A 22,203-nucleotide genomic window follows, 5' to 3' on the forward strand; every position below is an offset into this window, starting at 1 on the left:
GGGTAAAAATGTAGAACTTGAAGAAAACCCAAGGAGGTTACAGCTAGATAAAATGAGTGGGGAAAGATACGACAAATGGAGCACGATGTGGAAAAATTGTCTATTTTGGCATGAAGAGAAAAGTGCTCAGTATCTAAATGGTGAGAGATTGCAGAGATAGAAGGATGTGGGTATCCTCTTGTACGAATCCCGAAAGATTAGTGTGCAGGTACAGCAAGTAATTAAGAAAGCTAACAGAATGCTCGCAGTTATCTGAAGGGGAATTTAATACAAAAGCTAGGAGAGTATGCTTCAGTTTTACAAGGCACTGGTGAGACCCTACCTGGGGTACTGTGTACAATTTTGTCGCTTTACTGAATGAAGTGTCAATTCAGAGACCAGTTCTACTGGACGAATACTTGGAATGGTCAAGTCGTCTCGTAAGTATAGGTTGGACAGGCTAGGCTTGTATCCAGATTAAAATGGTGCTGAAAAAGCACAGCAGGTCAGGCAGCATTCAAGGGGCAGGAAAAATTGACATTTCGGGCCAAAGCCCTTCATCAGAATGAGGCTGGGAGCTTCAGGAGTGGAGATATAAATGGGGGGGGGGGGGGGGTGAGACTGGGGAGAAGGTAGCTGAGAGTGAAATAGGTGGATAGAGGTGGGGGTGAGGGTGATAGGTTGGAGAGGAGGGTGGAGCGGATAGGTTGGAAGGAAGATTGACAGGTCATGAGGATGATGCTGAGCTGGAATGGAACCGAGGTAAGATGGGGGGGTGGGAAAATGAGGAAACTGGTGAAGTCCACATTGATGCCTTGGGGTTGAAGGGTCCCGAGAAGGAAGATGAAGCGTTCTTTCTTCAGGCCTCGGGTGGTGAGGGAGTGACGGTGGAGGAGGCCCAGAACTTGCATTCCTCGGCAAAGTTGGGTGAAGAGAACGTGAGTTGAAATGTTCGGCCATGGGGCGGTGGGGTGATTGGTGTGGGTGACCCGGAGATGTTCTCTGAAGTGCTCTGCAAGAAGGTGTCCAGTCTCCCCAGTGTAGAGGAGACCGCATCAGGAGCAACAGATATAATAAATGGCATGTGTGGAAGTGCAGGTGAAACCTTGATGGATGTGAGCTTTAATGAGTAAGAGGCAACTTAATTGATACATATTTGATTGATTAAGAACTCAATAGGTCCTGAAAGGGTAGATGTGGAAAGTAATGATCTCTCACAGAATACAGAATTAGGAGTCATCCTTTAAAAATTAGAGGTCACCGGTGTAAAATAGATGAGGCTTTTTTTTTTCTGCCATGAGGGTAATGAGTCTTTCAAATGCTCTTCCTCTAAAAGGTGTGGAAGCAGAGTCCTTGAATGTTTTTAAGGAAAAGATAGAGTCATGTTAAGCAAAGGTTGAAAGAGACAACGAGGGAGGAATATAGAGGCAGAATACAAAATGATAATTCGGATGCATATGTAGAATATAAACACCATCTTGGAACAAGTGAGCTAATTGTTCTGCTTGCACGCTATCATTTCTATGCAATTCTTTAAAATAAATAATAGGACAGCAGGTCATCCTGTGAAGCAGTTTGAGGGGTCAGATATGAATAAACCTACTTTCTACATTAGCCTGTGCTGTCAACTGTGAAACAAGTATGTTTGTGTCCAAGCCCAGACTTCAACTCATTCCTCACGCATGATCTTTAAAAAGGTATTATCTGACAAACTGCCCTAGCTTCACTCAGAAGTACTCATGACTTGTCATCAGAATGTGGCATGTTATTTCTGCATACACATGTCTTTGTTCTGCTTCATAACAAGATACTGGAAAAATGGACCCCATGTCTTATTTTTCAAAAGGCTTTGAAAAACAGGACATGGGGGTATACAGGCTTATCGTATCAAATGGGTCCTTTGTCTGCTCTCAGACCATTTTAAACTCTAAGCATGTTGTCTTTTCACGTTAGTTCATGCTTCACAAAGCCTTTGAATTTGGTAACAATTCTCACAGATGTTTGCTTGCTTGTCTTTAGAACAATGGCCTCATATTCAGCCATCACCAGCCCTCTTCGCCTACCCCTAACCTTTCAGAACTGACGGGAGGAATGTGCAAGGAGAGGTCAAAAAATTCTTAAACACAAACATCCTCAGGGTGAGATTACCACACCTGAAAATAATGAGCCAGTACAGAGAGCTCTACTATTAACTTCGTAACAACAACCAAACCCCTTCCTTAAATGAGCACATTACAGTTTAACCCCTCTGGAACCTGTCACCCAGAGCTAGCTGGTTTGTATACGAAACAAGACGACAGCTAATCTTTGCAAACTTTTTGGATTTACAGCATTAAGTAAAAACCAACCCCTAACTAACAATGGGTGGTGCTGAAATGGATACTGCTCCATGAACTTGCAATCAAAGTCTTGGGTACATTACAGTTGTATATTAAACAATAGGCTACTGTTGCTCAACGTCAGCTTCCCATCCTTCCTAACACAGTGACCTCCAAAGAAACTGCACAGTAAAATAAAGTTAAAAGAATCTCTGTTTACACCTTTTGGTCTTTCATATGTCATTCTACAGCACAGAGGCTTGTAACCACACTTTCACTCCTGCAGATCAACAGCTTTGAGGTTAATGAAGAACTAGGTTATGGAAGGCGACTTTGCAAGGCCTCATGATATCCCAGAGCTTATTAAGTGTTTTAAGTGTAGTCACTGTTGTCACGTGGAGAACAGCAGCCACTTGCACATGGCATGCTCCCACAAATCAATGAGATTTAAACCAGATAAATCAGCTTTTAGCAGAGTAGAATATTATATTTTGACACAGGGTACGACAAACACTTGCTGCTCACCTTATATAGTATTTTACACTCAACTACATCCGTCCAATTTAATAACCCATCTGAAGGAAGCCATCTCAGGTATCAAGTGTTCCCTCACTTCATTAGAGCGCTTGCCATACTACAGTCTAGATCAGAGTGGTGCTGGAAAAGCACAGGTCATCATGGCAGCATCCGAGGAGCAGGAAAATTGACATTTTGGGCAAAAACCCTTCATCAGGAATAGAGGGCTTTTGTCCAAAACGTTCATTTTCCAGCTCCTCGGATGCTGCCTGACCTGCTGTGCTTTTCCAGCACCACTCTGATCTAAACTCTGGTTTCCAGCATCTGCAGTCCTCACTTTTGCCTGCTAGCCATACTATTCATCCTCAAACCTCCATTTGAATTCTGAGGAGTAAGGCAGTCAGTCCCTCAGGCCAGTGCCACCATAACCGATCCGATGGAATCTCAAATCCATATTCCTGCCTGCTGAGCTTCAACAAGAATCGGTCTTGAAAATATTTACAGACTCTTCTTCCACCGCCTTTACAGTAAGGAGGCTCCAAAGACTCCTGACCCACCAAGAGAAAAAAATTTTGACCTCATCTGTTTTTAAGAAATGCCCTTGATTTTTAAATAATTAACCAAAGTTCTAGATTTTCCCATAGAGATGTACAGCATGGAAACAGACCCTTCGGTCCAATCCGTCCATGCCGACCACATATCCCAACCCAAACTCGTCCCACCTGCCAGCACCCGGCCCATATCCCTCCAAACCCTTCCTATTCACATACCCATCCAAATGCCTCTTAAATGTTGCAATTGTACCAGCCTGCACCACTTCCTCTGGCAGCACATTCCCACGAAAGAGCATTTTCTTCATATCCAGCCAGTCAACACTCCTGAGGATCTTGTATACTTCTAAACTCCATTGGATAGATACAAGTCTAACCTGTCCCAATCTTTCCTCCCATTTCAGTTGAGAGTCTGGGAAAACTTTGTGCGAAACACCTCCAACACATTTGTATATTTTCTTAAGTGTAATGCACAATACTCCAGGAGAGGCCTCACCGGTGCCCTGTATCACTGAAGTCGCAACTTCCCTACTTTTGCACTCAATTCCATTGCAATAACTAGTAATGAACTAGCTAACCTAAAACTTGCTGTTCCTGCATACTAACTTGTTACAATTCATCTATTTTCCCCTGACACAAGCACTCAATGTCAGGACAACATTCATACACAGGAGGAATAAGGTGAAATCTGGGCTTGGACACCAACATACTAGTTTCATAGGTGAAAGCACAGAAAAACCTTTGCAAGATGACAGGCTACTATGGAAAATAGGGTTATTAGTGTCATGTACATGGAGGACCTTTCAAAAAAAGCAATTTTCTTTTTTCACTTCCAGAAGTAATAGAGTGTGTGGTAACGGGTGAACCATAAAAGGGGCCATCAGTTCTGGCCACTCTGAGCACAACTCAGCATCCTAGCCCAACCTTCCCACAGTTCATCTGCAAGATTCACTCACTAGAAACCAAAGTCAAAAAGTGTGGCACTGGAAAAGCACAGCAGGTCAGGCAGCGTCCGAGGAGCAGGAGAATTGACGTTTTGGGCATAAGCCCTTCATCAGGAATGTGGGGACTTCACCCGAAGCCAAGTAAAAGCTGCAACTTCCAACCATGTCTTATTCATTATCTATTTCCTTCCTTGTATTTCTGAACTGTTAAATCTGCCTCCACAATATAAACAAGGCAGTTTCAACATCATCAGGGCTCTTCAGGCAACAATTCAGGGTCAATTCTTGAAGTGCTTCTGCAATAGCTAACAAATGCGTCCAAGTAGCAGCACAATGAGAAGCCTGGGAACAAGTCACCCACCCACTTGGCCACAGGTGTGTGGTCTGACATGAACAAAAAGACAGCAACATCTCATGCAAGAGTTCAAAGATGTCCTATCTATTACTTGATCCTCCTGCTATTTAAATTCATTTGAACAAGGAGCAAATAACAGTTTGTTTTTAAAAAACATTAACAGGAGTAGAATGTTCAAGGTATCAGTGCCTGCAATATGATATTCAATTGTGCAGGTGTTTTAAATTGAACTTTTAAATGTTTCGTACGTTGTTTGGGCATGCTGGTAGCTCACGTTGGGGAGAAAAGTCAAATAGCTGCATTCCATCTTCTCGAGCTCACGCACGTGTGAGCACACACGTATACCCTGCATTTTGAATGTTCACTTTACACCATTTCGTTATTACGCAAGAGCTACATTAGTACCTGTTTTCATGAATCCGAAGAAAATTTTTGCTTTTATGAAAATTAGCAAAATTTATCCCATATAAATCATGCATCTTTACTCTATGCCATTTTCAGCTTACGAAAGATTTCCGGATAACGGGGAATACTCAATGTTTCAAACATTTCTTCACGTTTATGGCAGTTTTGTTTTTGCTCAATACATTTTTTCAGTGACTGAAGTAATCAATCCTGCATTTGAAAAGAGTAAAATTGTGCAGCAAACCTCAAAAAGAAATCAGTGTTGCCGAACCTGAGCCACAAGCTAACCAAGAGTTGTTGGTTACCGGACGTCAGCTGTTGTTCAGTGGGCTACACTCTTACCTGCAAGTCTTAAGGTTATGGGTTCCAGAGACTTGAGTGTATTAAGATGTGTTTCAAACAGTACCAAGTGAGACCTGCACTACTGAAAGCTTCATCTTAAACACCGAGCCAAGATCCCAAATGCCTTAACGGATGGCCATGAGAAAAACCACACAGCATTCTTTCAAAAAGGTGCAAGGAAGTTTTTGGACTTTAAGTCCATAAACCAGTATCATCAGAAGATCAACCAATCCTTAATATCTTCTGCTTGCAAGGCCACTGTGTCTAAATTGGCTGCTGTGTTCTCCACATTACAATAGTTGCAATACCTAAAAACAGTACCTTATTGATTATAAAGCACTTTTGGAAGTCCTGAAGACGTGCACTAGGAATGAAAGTTTTTCTTTCACTGAACCTCCACCATGTATATAACAAGCAGGGACCATGACAGGACAGGTGGGGCTTGTCAATTTGGTACTGTACAGGATATCCCACGGTTAGCCTGGCTTGAAGCAGTGGCCATCAAACTGGTCACTCCTGATGTTGTTCTAATCAAGGAGAAAGTGAGGCCTGTTCTAATCAAGTAAACCCAACTATTTACACATCTCCAGTAATTTTTCAATCATAACCCATCTCATGCATGCTCTCATGTACAGTAAACCACTTATTATTAATGGGTCTTGATGCAGACAATTAACTAGTTTCTGTACATTTACTGAATTGTCGTCAAGGACCTGCATCCACATGGCATCTTTAATACAGTTAGGTATTTCACAGGAAGATTTACCATCAAAATTTGATATTGAGCCAAAGGCAGAGGTAATAAGGCAGGTGAACAAAACTGTGTCAAAGAATAAGGAGCAGAGAGAGGTAGAAAAAAATAGAAAATTTTAAGGAAATTTATGTGCAGCATTTTGACAATCTATTGAAGCAAAGCTACAATGCTAATCATCTACAACAGTTAACTGTCCAGATGGAGCACATCTGTTACAACCAACCATGATGCAAGGATTGAATTTTAAAGACATGGAAAGTGCCTTTCAGTCCTGTTTCAAATGTTACCAAATGAGAAAATGCTGGAAAATCTCAGCAGGTCTGGCAGCATCTGTAAGGAGAGAAAAGAGCTGACGTTTCGAGTCTAACTGACCCTTTGTCAAAGCTTTGACAAAGGGTCAGTTAGACTCAAAATGTCAGCTCTTTTCTCTCCTTACAGATGCTGCCAGACCTGCTGAGATTTTCCAGCATTTTCTCTTTTGGTTTCAGATTCCAGCATCCGCAGTAAGTTGCTTTTATCCACTGTTTCAAAAGTTGTTTTGTCCCAGAGACTTCATGTCAAACCAAGGAGGCTGGAACATCTGTATCATTGAAAACCACCCATTTGTAAGTACAGGTACTCATATCAATAGCTGTAGCTCATTGCGCACATTTCTTTCAAACTTTACGCGATTGAGGTGTGGTTGAGGTGTAGTATGACTACAAATAGACAAACAATGCCTTTCATGCTGTTAAACATAAACCACGAGAATGGGCTGTTGGCTCCAAATAGCTCTGCTGAGGAAAATCGAAAGTTTGTGACTCAATCCTATTGGATCTTTGTAGACAACCTTTATCCACTTAACTCACCTGTCCAGAATGAAGAAATAAAAGAGCTGTGATCTCAAGCTACACAGTTTTATTTGTTAATATAAAAAGATAAATTGAATAACTATTCTCATCCCTTTTGGGACGAATGTTAAACCTAACCACCCACCTCAAGTTTTAACAGCTAATTAAACACTGTACTAAATTTCAAAAGTATAGCTTAATTGCCAAAAACAACAGCATTCCCTTTCTGTACAAAGTGTTCCACTTGATATGAAGGAGGGTTGGAACTAAATAATACACATGGCTGCTATCCAATTCACTCAACTCTCAATACACGTTTCACCAAACTAGAACGATTTAAGTTAAAATATCTGTAAATATTGCACAAATGCCATTTTGGTCAGATTTTCTTAAACTTGAAATTATACAACAGTGACGGAGAAATTAATAGCTGCCAGATGCATTTGGATTCCGAAAGGTCTGAAGAGCATTTTTGGCACAACACTAAAAACCTCATTTCTGCAGATAGACAGGCGACAAAAGTTCACAGACAAACCAATCAAGACAGCCTCAAAATGATTTAGTACAGTTCACATCTTAAACTGTGCCATGTTTAATTTGTAAGAGATTTGGACTGTTTCCTCAAAATCTTCACTGTTAGAGTAAATGACCTAACTTGTGTTGGTGGATACATCTGGTGAAGCAATCCCAATTTGATGATGTTTGAGTCAATGGGCAGGTAGAATAGCTGGCTCTCATCAATGACAATTGATTTTCAGATAAACCATTCAATATAGCACGACTGCCTCAATCCATGAAAAGTCTCAATGCAGAACAGGAAACTAAATCCTGAACCTTATCAGCCTTAACTTGCTGGTATAAAAGTATTTCTAGGTGCTTCACAGCAGCATTAGCTGACAACATCTGATGCTGAGCTACTTAGCACCACCTTCTCAGGGGTAATTAGGGTCGGACAAGAAATGACGGCCCAACCCACAAATACACACCGTCTGAATTAATCAACAAAATCAGATCAGGTTACCAAGAAACCTCTTCTGTCATACCAATAGCATCCCTGCATTCAACTTCTAAGATGCTAAAACTGAAATTCTATCCTTAAACTACTATGGTACCTCACCTTTGCTCTCCCTTTATAACACTGCTGTGTCCAGGTTTTTGGACACTCGGGTGTTAAATTTGTCTGACTGCATGTCAAAGCAGCTCTTTGGGGATGGCCTACATTTAAGGACGTCTATGAATATAGGACTCTCATGCAAGCACTTACAAAGCAAATGAACCGCCAATGAAACCTGAAGAATGGAAGGTTACTGCAGCAGCCAAACACAGACAAATGGGCAGTCCATTCACACCACACAATGAAAGACAATTTATCCTCAGCTTACTACTGTGTCACCAACTGCTTCAGCAATGGGATTTTGTTGAGGTGTTTAAACACCACAGGAAGTTCTGCAAAACCTGGAACAAAATCCTTGACCAGTTCTGTTTCTGCCTCTTGTTAACAGCAACAGATTTGTTTGCAGTATTTTTACTTAAGGATTTGAACAAAAACCAGCTTCAATACAAACCCTTTCGGGGAATGCTGAATTCACAAAATCTCCAAAATGTGACTGTGTAGGAGGAGACCATTCACCTATTATGCCTCCAACCAGTGTGATTAAGCACTACAGATCGGCACGGTGGCTCAGTGGTAAACACTGCAGCCTCACAGTGCCAGGGACCTGGGTTCGATTCCAGCCTCGGGTGACTGTCTGCATGAGGTCTGCATTCTCCCCATGTCTGTGTGGGTTTCTTCCGGGTGCTCCAGTTTCCTCCCACAATCCACAGGTTAGATGAATTACCCATAGTGATAGGGGAATGGGTCTGGGTGGGTAACTCTGCGGAGGGTTGGTGTGGACTTGTTGGGCCGAAGGGCCTGTTTCCGCATTGTAGGGAATCTAATCTTCACACTCTTGCGCGTTACTTTTATTTGCATTATCACTCAACGCATTATGATTCTGTGGAAAAGAGCAAAGCTCTTTGGTTCCCGTTTACGTACATTTCCAGCAGCAGTGGGACTGGATAAGACACCTTATTATTGCAGTGTGGAGCCTGAAACAGTTATACTGTCTCGAAAGAGGAATTCACGGCACGGAGCTGCTTTACACCAGTTTGTGTGCTGCTGAAGCTTCGGTCATGGAGAAATCGGAGAAATCCCACCCCAGGAAGAAAACGTGGGAGTGTGGTGACTGCAGGAAAGACTTCAGTGCCCCATCTGCCCTGGAGACTCATCTGGAGGCACAGTCACACCAGGGAGAGGCCAATCCCTTGCCCCGAATGCAGGAAGGGCTTTACCCAGGCCTCCAACCTGCTGGCCCACCGGTAGGTCCACACTGGAGAGAGGCCCGTCAGCTGTCCCAAGTGCAGGAAGGGCTTCACCCACTCCTCCCATTCATGGCGCCCACCGGAGGGTCCACACAGGCGAGAAGCCCTTCAGCTATTCCTCCGCCCTGCTGACCCACCAGCGGGTCTATACCAGGGAGAAGCCGCTCACCTGCTCAGTGGGCTCCACCCACTCCTTCCACCTCCAGACACACCAATGAGTCCACATGGGGGAAGAGACCATTCCCCTGCCAGAGTGCAGGAAGGATATACCCAGGCCTCCTAACTGCTGGCCCACTGGATAGTCCACACTGATGAAAGGCCATTCACCTGCCCTCAGTGTGGGCGGAGGCTCACGTTGTCCCACAATTTGCAGAAGCACCAGCGCTCCCAACTGTCAGATTCTGCCGGTGACACTGCTGTGGGTCACCCCCAGGACTGAACCTCCTCCCTTTTCTGACAGTGGGAGAGTCGGTGGACTTGTTTTGTTTTCTGCTGGACTGCAAGGGTCCCACCCCAGCCCAACCTCTCAGGGGCTGCACGGTGACTCAATGGTTAGCACTGCAGCCTCACAGCGCCAGGGATCCAGGTACGATTCCAACCTCGAGTGACTATCGGTGTGGAGTTTGCACATTCTCCCTGTGTCTGCATCTGTTTCCTCCAAGTGCTCCGGTTTCCTCCCACAGTCTGGAGATGTGCAGGTTAGGGTGGAGTGGCCAAGCTAAATTGCCTCATAGTGTTCAGGGATGCCTGCATTAGTCAGTGGTAAGTGTACCGTAATGGGGTAGGAGACCGGGTCTGGGTGGGTTACTCTTTGGAGGATTAGCGTGGACTTGAGTGTGGGTTGAAGGGCCTGTTTGCACTCTGTAGGGATTCTACGAATGCTTCAATTGAACCTTCCAGGCACAGCATCCCACAACAAAAAGCACAGTGTGTTAAGAAATATTGTCTCATAACACTCTTGCTTCTTTTTGCAAATCACTTCAAATCTATGCATTCGCCCCTTTTACAATCTGGTGTTGTGAATCCCATCAGGATGAACTCCACATGGATTTGTTTTAAATGGCTCATCCCAGTTTCTATAACAATGGACCTGTTATATTTTAGGGAAGAACGAGACAGATAGGTGAGCGCAAGAAAAAGCAAGTGCCTAAACTGATGGTGTGAATGTTGCCTGTGACCATTCAAAGCCAAGACTTCAGGTGCTAAATAATGATGTGACTTACTTTAATTGATCATCCCTATAAATGTGCGCGCAAAGGCTAACTCCAGCATTAAATCGAGAAGTCCAAAAGTTATCTGCAGTCTTTGTAAGGAAAGCCAAGACAATATATTTTTTGCACTGCTACAGTATTCCTTGAATCTATAAAAAGGTTCTACATATGACTAAATATCACCGTATACTGCATATGTTTTAAAATCAAACATATCCAAGGAGCAAAGTAGCAACAAAATTAAGATAATGTAGTAAACTCAGGAGGATGGGAGAGAAACAAGATTTTTTTTTAATTTAAAGAAGCACGGTCTGGAATGGAGTGCCTAAAGAGGTACTGGAAGCAAATTCAATTAATAATTTCAAAGGAAAACGGGATAAAAATTTGAAAAAGAAAACTTTTCTGAGATATTTAACAACAGCAGTGAAGTAGATTGGATAGCTTATTCTCAATGCCAACACAGGGTTCAAAGGCCAAAATTGTCTTTTTGTTGGGTAGGTGATCAGGCGTTACAAAAACTAATTGTTTCAGCGAGGTTGGCACTGATCAATAGGAGGCTGATGGCCAAAGGGGAGCATGCTCATTGAATTAAGTTCATTTCCACTCTGCCAATGCTACAACTTTGAAATTCTGATCCTTATTTTTAAATCCCCCATGGTCTTGCCTTTTCTTATTTCTGTCACAACTCCAGCTCTACTGTCTCCAAGAATCTGCACCTTTCCAACTCTGACGTCTTGCACATGCCTAATTTTAATCACTAAACGAGTGGCAGCCCCCAAGCTCTGGAATTCACTTCGCCTCTCCCTCCTTTCTTCTGGCACTCCTTAAAAACCAAGTCTTTGACCAAGTTTTTTTTTATTTCAAGTGGCTGAGTGAAACAAAGTTCAGCTGTCAAGCCTTATGGGACATTTTATCACATTAATGGCATGATTAGAACGTCAGCTGAAGTTGCACAGACTGCAAATTAAAGGAACAGAGGATGCAGTGCTGCAACACATCGTAGACAGGCATAAGAGGAGCAACAATACAGTCTCCTGTGAAAAACACAAAAGTTGCCATCAATGCAAAGCCCGGAGGCATTGTTATTTTTAAGTGCTGCCATTATCTCCAGTGTTATAAAGAAGTAGGAAACAGGAAATAAATCTGATTAGAGTCTGAGAAGAACACTTCCTTCTTTACATTAGTATTTTCAGTAAGCAACTGAATCATTATTTCCCTCAGAGCAGGAACTGCAATACTGACTGGTAGCCTCATGACAACCTAACAATTACTGCAACCACAGGTTCAAGAGCTGATTCCATTTAATCTATTTTGACAATAGATTTTTTCCACTAAAAAAGGTCAACACCAATACTCAACTGCCACTGCAATGTTGGAGTGCAAGACGGAGAACTGCAGATACTGGAGGTCAGAGTCAAGAATGGGGTGCTGGAACTCCATAGTGAAGTGTTTGCCTTACTAGTTCCTTCGTGGCTGAGCAGGTTTCAGGTGCATCTGCCTATTATTTATCCTGTCCACTGAAGGTATTTCTCAAACAAACAATCTGAGCGAATGGAACACATAGCAGATCTATCGATGTAGGCTCCAGCATCAAGGATCTGCCGTCAGAGACAAAGCCAAAACAACGTCCTTCCAGGAACTAGGTTTGAGAAGTGTTAAATTCCATACACTTCAAAAACATGGTTCAGCTATGGTGTGGTTCTTCATCATTCCCCTGCAAAGTTTTTTTACACAATTCAAGATTCCCACTTCCATTGTTTTTGCAGTAAATAGCCACAGACTGCATCTTGCACATCAATAGAAACATGTACTATTGGTAGTAAATTTATTTACACCAACTGTTTTGTGATTCTTGAAGTAGCTGTACACTTGCCTGAACGGTTTTTCTTCATAAACCTTTTGTACAATGCATACAGCCAGGATCCTAACCGCAGAAGTATGCAAATAGCTTTACTGTTTCGGAGTAACTTCAGAAATCTCCGCCATCCAGTAACATGAAAACATTTGCATTACCCAAACATGTGGATTTCAGTTTCAAAGCCAGTAGTGCTCAAATACCTCGGAATATTAGTTGCTGGAATATTTTGCTTGGGAGTGTTTGAAGCTGGAACTGCTATTTTTAAAATGCAATCATGGATTTCACTCCAGTGTTTAATTACATTAGAGAAAATGGCCAGAGAACTTAAAGGTTGACATTAACGTGAAATCTGCTCATCTATAAAGGATGTCGAGAAAGAATGAGTGTCGTGTGCGTGGGGGAGGCAAGTGCCCTTTCTCTTGTTTCAATTTCTGATCGGGGATAATCCACTATGACAGACACTCTGTATTTGCCATCTGTTCTTCTGAAGAGTGGGGATCTTTGGGGATCATGCATACTGGAATAGTATTGATCAGGTGAAGACAATGAGGAGCTTCTGTTGAAATGCCGCTGCCACTCGCTCATATGAGCAATATGCTCAGACATGTACCACTACAATCTCCCTAAATTAAAGAATATATATCAAAAGGGACTCTAAATATTCAGACTTGAAAAATATTTAAGAACATTCAAAATCACCAAATCTGTCTACTTCCACCTCTAATATTATTTGTGTGACTCTGTCCCAGCTCACATGCCACTGAATTTCTTCCCTGCCATTACTAGACTACTGAATGGACACTAACTACAAATAATGTTAATTTTGCTAATGTCAACCTTGCTTTGCACACCTCCTGTGCAGTTGTACTGTGTATGCCTCACTCTAAACACCCCATGATCTATGTCCTAGTTTACTATGCTATGCTGTCAAAACAAAACTTTTCACTGTACTTAAGTACATCCGACTACAAGAAAATAAAAAAAATTAAAACCATTATCTCTAGTTTTGTCTATTTCAATGCTCTCCAATCAAATGTTAACTCATCCAAAACACTATTGCGCTAAACTCTGCTATGTTCTCTGAACATATTGTCCAAGTGTCCTGACTTATTTTGGGATGCCAGTCATAAAATTCCCATCCTTCTTGCCAAACACCTCCATGATCTCACCTCACCCATTCGCCAACACCAGAACCCCCAGATATTTGTGGACTCCAATACTTCAATTGAACACCCCCATTTGTATTGCTCAACCACTGGCGAGTACGCCTTCAGCTCCTTGACTTTAATTCCGCCTAAATCTCTCCGTCTTTTACCTCTGTCCATTAAATGATGCTTTCTTTGTCCAAGCTTTTGGTCACCTATCCTAACCTTGCATGAGATTTAATGTGATTTCATTAAATTTTATTTAAATAATTGCTCTTATAAGCACTCTGAGACATTTTGCTTCCTTCAAGGTGCTTTAGAAATGCAAGTCGTTGTAGCAAAGTTGTCTAAAATGTGAAAATATCTTGTAATGGCTTATGCCCTGCATTGCTCCTTAATTGATATGGTGTTACAGTATCTCAAACACTCAACACATTTGGAAACCTTGGTAACAAAACCAAGAACTTTCGGTTGGACGATTTGAGCTATAGGGAGAGACTGAACAGGCTGGGGCTGTTTTCCCTGGAGCGTCGGAGGCTGAGGGGTGACCTTATAGAGGTTTACAAAATTATGAGGGGCATGGATAGGATAAATAGGCAAAGTCTTTACCCTAGGGTCGGGGAGTCCAGAACTAGAGGACATAGGTTTAGAGTGAGAGGGAAAAAGTATAAAAGAGACCTACGAGACAACTTTTTCACACAGAGGGTGGTACGTGTATAGAATGAGCTGCCAGAGGAAGTGGTGGAGGCTGGTACAATTGCAACATTTAAGAGGCATTTGGATGGGTATATGAATAGGAAGGATTTGGAGGGATATGGGCTGAGCGCTCACAAATGGGACTAGATTGGGTTGGATATCTGGTCGGCATGGACGGGTTGGACTGAAGGGTCTGTTTCCATGCTGTACATCTCTATGACTCTCTAACTTCATTTCTCCAAACATACCAGCTTAATCACAGCATGTAAATTCAGGATGTGACCAGTCAACACACCTGCAAAAGCTGCCACTAATGGTGGTATAAGTTTGTTTTACCTCTGCATTCGATACCCATTCTTTAAAAAGACATTGAAAAAATGGTCTAGACCAGAGGACAGGGATTTTGGTTTAAGGCTAAACTGGTATAACTGTCTTTCAATGCATCACATGGGTCTACTTATTTGAATCCAGAGTTCCACAGGGTATTTTGAATGATTGGTGGAGCCATTTGGACAGGTTCAGGCATCTCACTGATTGTGAGAGCCCAATCTGACATTTTGAGAAAGAATTTGCTGGAGTGAATTCTGTTCTACCTGGTCCTCTGTTTTTCCAAGGGAGAACACTGCTACCTTTCCAGTAAAAGCTGAAAAGGAATTTTATATTTTCACGCAGGTTTTTTTTTTGCTTTATTCACACGGGTTGCACTGGCTGGGCCAGTGTTTCTTGCACATCCCTGATTACCCTTGAGGTGGTGCAGTGGGTGCCACCATGAACTGCTGCAATCCATGTGGCTTACTGTACACCTACAACCAGATTAGGGAGAGGATTCCAGCCCTATCCTGGATGGTAGTGGTGGTGGGTTTGGAAAATGCTATCTAAAAAGCTTTGGTGAATTTCTGCAGTGCATCGTGTAGATGGCTCATGCTGCTGCTACTGAACTTCAACAGTGAAATGAGTGAATGTGAATTCAGTGCCAATCAAGTGGGCTGCTTTGTCCCTCAAGTTTCTTGATTGTTATTGGAGTTTCACCCATCCAGGCAATTAGGGAATATTTGATTACACATGGTGGACAGGCTTTGGGGAGTCAGGTGGTGAATTACCCACATCTGGATCCCTAGCTTCTTGTAGATTTGCTCCCGTTTAGTAATTAGATGCCTGCTTCAGGTCAGTTTCCAGAATTTTGACAGTGGTGGACTGAAAAGTTCTCCGATTTACACTATTACCCTGCAGCATGCTCAAATGTGAGATGCTGGGCAGAAGCACGGGTAGATTTCGACTGCTGTTAAAACTACTACCAATGGTGAGGTCCACAGGTTCTTCATCCACTGTCCTTTTCGATATGTAAATACAGCTGTAGTCAGGCTAAAAAGGGACTCCCAATGGGTAACCGTGAACTCTCTCTAAACTGAAATTCTTGCATCAAAGCTTATTTTTGCCTGTGGCATTGCTGTCACTCAGGAGATCAGAGGACCAAAACTTGCTAATAAAAAAAAATGCAGGAACCCAGCTTCCACCTGAAGGTACTGAGGCTTTTATACTACAGGTGCTGAATCTTCCATTGGTGACACTATAAAACTACCTGTGAACACACACTGCTACAGTACTCAACTTCCACCTAGTCGACACTGCAGTCTAAAAATTACTTTTGAGTGATATTTGTGCACTTTTTTTTAAACATTCACATCATGGTCCTGAAATGAATCGTTTTTACCTTCCAATCTGATCGCACTGGTAAAACAGGTAACAACCATTCTCATGCAAATATTGGTCATAGTTTCTCAGCTTGTTTTAAATAAATTCTTGAAAACAGATTCCACAACACATGCCGTTTCCCCAGAGGGATAAAAGGGAACATTTTCCAACCACTGGCGATAAGTCTATCATGCTAGTTCCCTCTGGATGTCAGGAGAATATTTTCATCAGAGCTAGATAAAGACATGAGATGTTAATCACACCCAAGGCATTTTCAATGTCTGTTTGCACACAATGTTCAGTCTGGGACAGGCATACAAAGCAAGCTAATTCTGAATTCATCAATTTAGCTGGTGAAATAGAAGGCAAGGCACTGTGTTTCTGGAATAAGGCAATCCCAGTCTTAGCTGCAAGGTCAGGGGTGCTAAACCCATAGCTCTTTCAGATTTAATAAAGCATGGAGCCATTTATTGAGATTTGAAGGCCCACTAAGGCAGAGACAGTAATTGAATAGAGCCGTTGATCCATCTGACCAAAAATTGCAAATCTTGGCACAGAAACATGCATTCAAAACGCAAGAGATTGGGTCACTTCCCTCAGGCTAGATCACACATACTGATTACAATATTCATTGACATATCTTGAACTCCATAACTCTGGTAAGAAGTACATGAACCGTAGCAGAGATAAACATCACTATATAACAGTACTCAAATATTGCATGGTTTACAAATTGCAGCTTAGCAGCTGCAAGTCACCCTTGGGTTTTTAACAGGAGTTGAAGTGCACAGTTCTCAGTGGATTCAGTAGTCTATTAACCATCTGATCACTAGTGCCACAAGGCACACAAATTAACAGTCGGTCGGAAGCTGAGCAGATCAGCAAGCTTTGCTGAATCTATGAGATGCAGTTTTGTTGAGTAGCCAGCCAGTTTCACTCAAAGCACATAGAATTGAGAATGATATTTCTCGGTGCAGAATAAATGGGAAATCATTAGTGTCAACATCCCTCTGATGAACTGCATCAAATGGGGGACGGTGTTGCTTCCTATTTTTATTAGGATGGCTGATATGGGAACTTTAATGGGAGAGATTTCCATTTCTCAAATTGCCCAGTCGCATGTAAATTGGGACATATCCCGTCTGCACAGTGATTGCCGAGTGGAGCAATGCCAGCAACAAAGATAATTTTCATAGGACTGGAAGGAAGCGGGTAGAGTGCCCATCTCCTGAAAAATGAGTTGCATCTTAAACTGACTAGGAGTTAAAGGCTGCCAGTCAAGCTCTCTCGACCGTTACATTTTAAGGTTAACCTGGAGAAGAACTGCATGTACTGCCATGCAAAAACCCAAATGTTCCTCTGGACGGTGGAGCTACAATTTAAACTAACCGGCGTAAATAGAGCACTGCCTATCTTAAAATCACAATGCAGCAAGAAGGCTCTGGGAATATGCTGTCCCAAAGTTTAGCTGTTTAAGACCACAGAGCCAGAACTACATTCGATGCATACATGCAGCAGCAGCACAGATAAATTATAGTTGGATTTGATGAAGTTAAAGGAATTATTAATGCCATGCGCTTTTGGACAAACACGACGTTAGTAGTGTTTCTTGATCACAGTCAAGTCTGCAATCTTACTAAATGACTGAACAAACTTGGAGCCCGAATTACATTTTCTTGTTTTTATATTTTAGGTTCATTAATTTCTTATGCTCATTTGACCAGTCACACCTCAAAATGCAAAGAGCAACGGTTTATAAGCATGCACTCTTGTACCATAATGACTAGCGAATGGTCAAAGTTTCAACACCCAAGCACTCTGCATCCCTCAAAGGTTTAGCATTAATCACATACACGCACATTAACGTGGCGTGCAGCCACAAACTAACCGTTAACCTACCCTGACTGGGGGGCTACGTGCCTGCACTCGGTGAATGCTCTGAAGATCCCGCAACGTGGTGCCAGAGTTGGGAACAGTAATGGTTCCATTGTTTTGGACCCTGGCAGTGCCATTGATGTTGTTATTGCCGTTGACGCCGCCGCCGGGTCTCCTCGGCCGGTGTTTGATACCATCCAGTAGCCGGACCAGCAAGATATTGGTGGGGAGTTCGTCAACGCCACAATCCACCAGGGTTCGGCACTCTGGGCAGCGTAGTTCGTTCCTGGAGTTTAAGATGCCCTGCAGGCACCGCCGGCAGAAGGTGTGCTGGCATGGCAACACTTTGGCAGTGGCATCCAGCCGCTCTAAGCACACGGGACACTCCAGCAGGTCCAGCAGAATGGATTCGTCCATTGTTTCGGGCTCTGATTCCAAAGCTTCAGTCTGAGTCAGGTCTCCAAAGAAACCTCATCGCAACAAAGGTCCCACTGAATGATGAACAACTTGATATCCAGCCAAGCTCAGTCACGTCACATCCATTCCCTTTCCCTCCAACTTGAAATAACTATCAAAAAGCAAACAGACACGTAAAAACGCTGGGATATATCAGAATGCACATTTTAAAGAACTTAAAATTCCTGGCCCCCAAAAACAAATTAAGGACAATGATCATTCTCCCCAATTTCCTGCAATAAGCTCGCACATAACGATCTGTCCTTCCTCAACAAAAAATCTACAAAGACGTCTCCTAAATAAACAATATAACCAACAGCGTTAGCAAAAAAATGCTGCACAGATTAAGTCAAAACGCAAGCTAATTTTTAGCCCAAACTAATCTGTACCTAAAACAAGTATATTGGGGGGGGGGGGGGGGGTGAGCGACAGTACAGTGGGACTAATCGTTGAGCTCTTGGGAAAAAGCCGACAGGAATAATTGGATGGGCCGAACGGTTCCGGAGAGGCGCTCCAGCCCCTTCTGCTCAGCCGGGCAGACCATCCAGGCTGGGGGCAGGAAGCCCTGTACAGAAGCAGAGAGAGACACCAGCCACCTACCCCAGTGCGGAATGAGCTGCGAGTGTGTGCTGCAGCTCTTAACAATATCCCAGTCTTTACAAGAGCCTCCTCCCCACCCCACAGCCACAGGAGCTCCAATCCCAAACCAGCAACCGCAGGCAATGACATGACGCCAGGGCGAATTACTTACTCACTCACTCCGATTTGGAGGGGGGGTGATGGGAGAGGAAGTACGGTCCATCTCAGCACCACAACCCCGCACCCCCACCCAAGGCAAAAGGGCTGCAGATTCCCGGGGGCTGGGGTATACTCAGCACATTAAAAGGTGCAGAAGAAGCAGCCGGCTTTTGCTCGGGGTCCGTCCCTGCAACACCGACAAACTGCCCGAGGGCTGAACTAAATCCACTCCCACATTCATTCACTCAGTTCCGAGTGAGACGACTTTTCCAAATTAAGGTCCATGACACATAGGGCTTTAAAAAAAGGGTTTAACACACTGCAATTTGTGCATTCTCCGCTTCGAGAACAAAAATCATGTCTTGGAAATATTTCCAAACTCACGGAGATAACAACCAATCCTTTGGGAAATGAGACCCAAAAAAATATTATTTAAAAGCCTGGCAGTAATTTGTGTGCTCATCATTGGGGCTGAGCGATGGGGTTTCACATCTCCTGTCTGTCCCCCTGTGCACTGTCCAGCTGTCACTGGGGGTCTGGGGGTCTGGGGGTCTCCTTTAGAATGGACAGTGTCCCAAAGGGATTGCTTTGTCACAGAGACTGGAACACCGCGCGAGTGTAAGGGAAATCTCACTCACACGGACACACACACACACACTAGAGCTCACACACACACACACACTAGAGCTCTCACACATACACACACACACTAGAGCTCTCTCACACACACACACTAGAGCTCACACACACACTAGAGCTCTCACACATACACACACACACTAGAGCTCTCTCTCACACACACACACTAGAGCTCTCACACATACACACACACACTAGAGCTCTCACACATACACACACACACTAGAGCTCACACACACACACACTAGAGCTCTCACACACACACACACACACTAGAGCTCTCTCACACACACACACACACACACACACTAGAGCTCTCAGACACACACACACTCACACTAGGGTTCACACACACACACATACTCACACTAGAGCTCTCTCACACACACACAATCACACAGACAGAACCATGGAAGGGAGTGGTTCACAACACATACTGTAACCAAAGGAAAACTCTCAGTTTCTGTTCGCAAGCTCGGGGGGGGGGGTGTAAAAGGGATTAGATTAGTTACAGTGTGGAAACAGGCCCTTCGACCCAGCAAGTCCGGGGGAGGGGAGGGGAGGGGGAGGGGGGGGGGGAGAGGGAGGAGAGGGGGAGAAGGGGGGAGGAGGAGGAGGGGGGAGGAGGAGGAGGGGGATTATCGGTGCAGGGGGCAGGAGTGGGAGCGGTAGGGGAAGGGAAGAGTCCTCTCCTACCTCCGCCATCTTTCTTTGTCTCTCACCCTCATCTCACACATATACGTCCATCCACCAAACTCTCCCACCCCTCCTCCCACCCATCTCCCTCCCACACCAGCCCCCATCCCTCCAATCTCCAATCCACTTCCCTCATGTCCCCCATATCCCCCTCTCTCATTCCCCACTCCCCCATCACTCGATCCCCACCCCCATCCTCCATTCCTTCCCCCAGACCCTCTATCTCCCCATGTTCCCCTCTCCCTCTATCCCCCAATCCCTCTATCCCTCCAACCCCGCATCCCCATCCCTCTATGCCCCCATCTCATTATCCCAGCATCCCTCTATCCCGCTCTCCCACCCCCTCCCCTGATCCCCCTATCCATCTCCCTATCCTGCCATCCCTCTATCCCGCCATCCCCCATCCCTCTATGCCCCCCATCCCTCTATCCCCGCATCCCCCATCCGTCTATCCCCGCATCCCCCATCCCTCTATCCCACCATCCCTTCCGATCCCTCTATCACCATCCCCCGATCTACCCATCCCTCCATTCCCCCATCCCTCTGTCCCCACATCCCTCTATCCACCCATCTCCCCATCCCTCTATCCCTGCATCCCCCCATCCCTCTATCCCTCCCATCCCTCTATTCCCCCATCCCCACATCCCTCTATCCACCCATCCCTCCCATCCCCCCATCCCTCTATTCCCCCATCCCCACATCCCTCTATCCACCCATCTCCCCATCCCTCTATCCCCTCATCCCTCCATTCCCCCATCCCTCTGGCCCCACATCTCTCTATCACCCCATCCCTCTATCCCACCATCCCCATCCCTCTTCCCCCATCCCCCTCCCCCATTCCTCTCTCCCTCTATCCCCCCATCATTCTACCCCCCCAACTCTCTCTCCTCATCCCTCTACCCCCCATCACTGTCTCCTCATCCCTCTATCCAACCCCTATCCCCTGCATCCCTCTATCACCCCACAATCACCCCATCCCTCTATCCCCCCATCCCTCTCTCCTCATCCCTCTATCGCCCATTCATCCCTCTATCCCTCTCTCCCCACATCCCTCTATCCACCCATCTCCCCATCTGTCTATCCCCCATCCCCCTTCCCTCTATCCCTCTCTATCCCCCCATTCCCCCCATCATTCTACCCCACCATCCCTCTCTCCTCATCCCTCTATCGCCCATTCATCCCTCTGTCCCTCTCTCCCCACATTCCTCTCTCCACCCATCTCCCCATCTCTCTATCCCCCATCCCCCGATCCCTCTATCCCCCCATCCCTCCATCTCTCTATCCCTCAATCCCCCCCATCCCCCTATCCTTCTGTCCCTCTCTCCCCACATCCCTCTATACCCCCATCCCTCCATTGCCCACATCCCTCTATCCCCCATCCCCCCATGCCTCTATTCTCCCATCCCCCCAACCCCCTATTCCCCCATCCCTCTGTCCCTCTCTCCCCACATCCTTCTATCCACCCATCCCCCATCCCTCTATCCCCACATCCCTCTATCACCCCACATCCCTCCATTCCCTCTTCCCTCTGTCCCCACACCCCTCTATCCACCCATCCCCCGATCCCCCTATCCATCTCCCTATCCTGCCATCCCTCTATCCCTCCATTCCCCATCCCTCTATCCCTCCCATCCCCCCATGCCTCTATCCCCCTCTCCCCACATCCCTCTTTCCACCCATCTCTCCATCCCTCTATCCCCTCATCCCTCCATTCCCCCATCCCTCTGTCCCTCTCGTCCCACATCTCTCTATCACCCCATCCCTCTATCCCCCATCCCCCTCCCCCATTCCTCTATCCCTCTATCACCCCAACATTCTACCCCTCATCCCTCTATCCCTCTC

The 22,203-nt window shown here is 44.8% G+C and overlaps 1 protein-coding gene across 3 annotated transcripts in view; it reads right to left on the reverse strand.

The window, feature by feature from the left end:
* sh3rf1 (SH3 domain containing ring finger 1) overlaps positions 1-22,203 on the reverse strand; it is a 168,392-nt gene that overhangs the window by 145,727 nt on the left and 462 nt on the right. The window contains exons 1-2 of one of the 3 annotated variants that reach the window (XM_060834854.1): positions 18,889-18,919; positions 17,857-18,400 (exon numbers count right to left, since the gene is read on the reverse strand). In XM_060834854.1, coding sequence (XP_060690837.1) covers positions 17,857-18,249 — 393 coding nt within the window. In that variant the 5' untranslated portion in view covers positions 18,250-18,400; positions 18,889-18,919. Of the gene's footprint in view, positions 1-17,856; positions 18,401-18,888; positions 18,920-22,203 lie in introns of those variants that run through there. The other 2 variants (XM_060834862.1, XM_060834845.1) reach the window with 2 other exon arrangements.

Source organism: Hemiscyllium ocellatum, chromosome 2, assembly GCF_020745735.1.
Source record: "Hemiscyllium ocellatum isolate sHemOce1 chromosome 2, sHemOce1.pat.X.cur, whole genome shotgun sequence".
In the NCBI taxonomy this organism is placed as follows: domain Eukaryota; kingdom Metazoa; phylum Chordata; class Chondrichthyes; order Orectolobiformes; family Hemiscylliidae; genus Hemiscyllium; species Hemiscyllium ocellatum.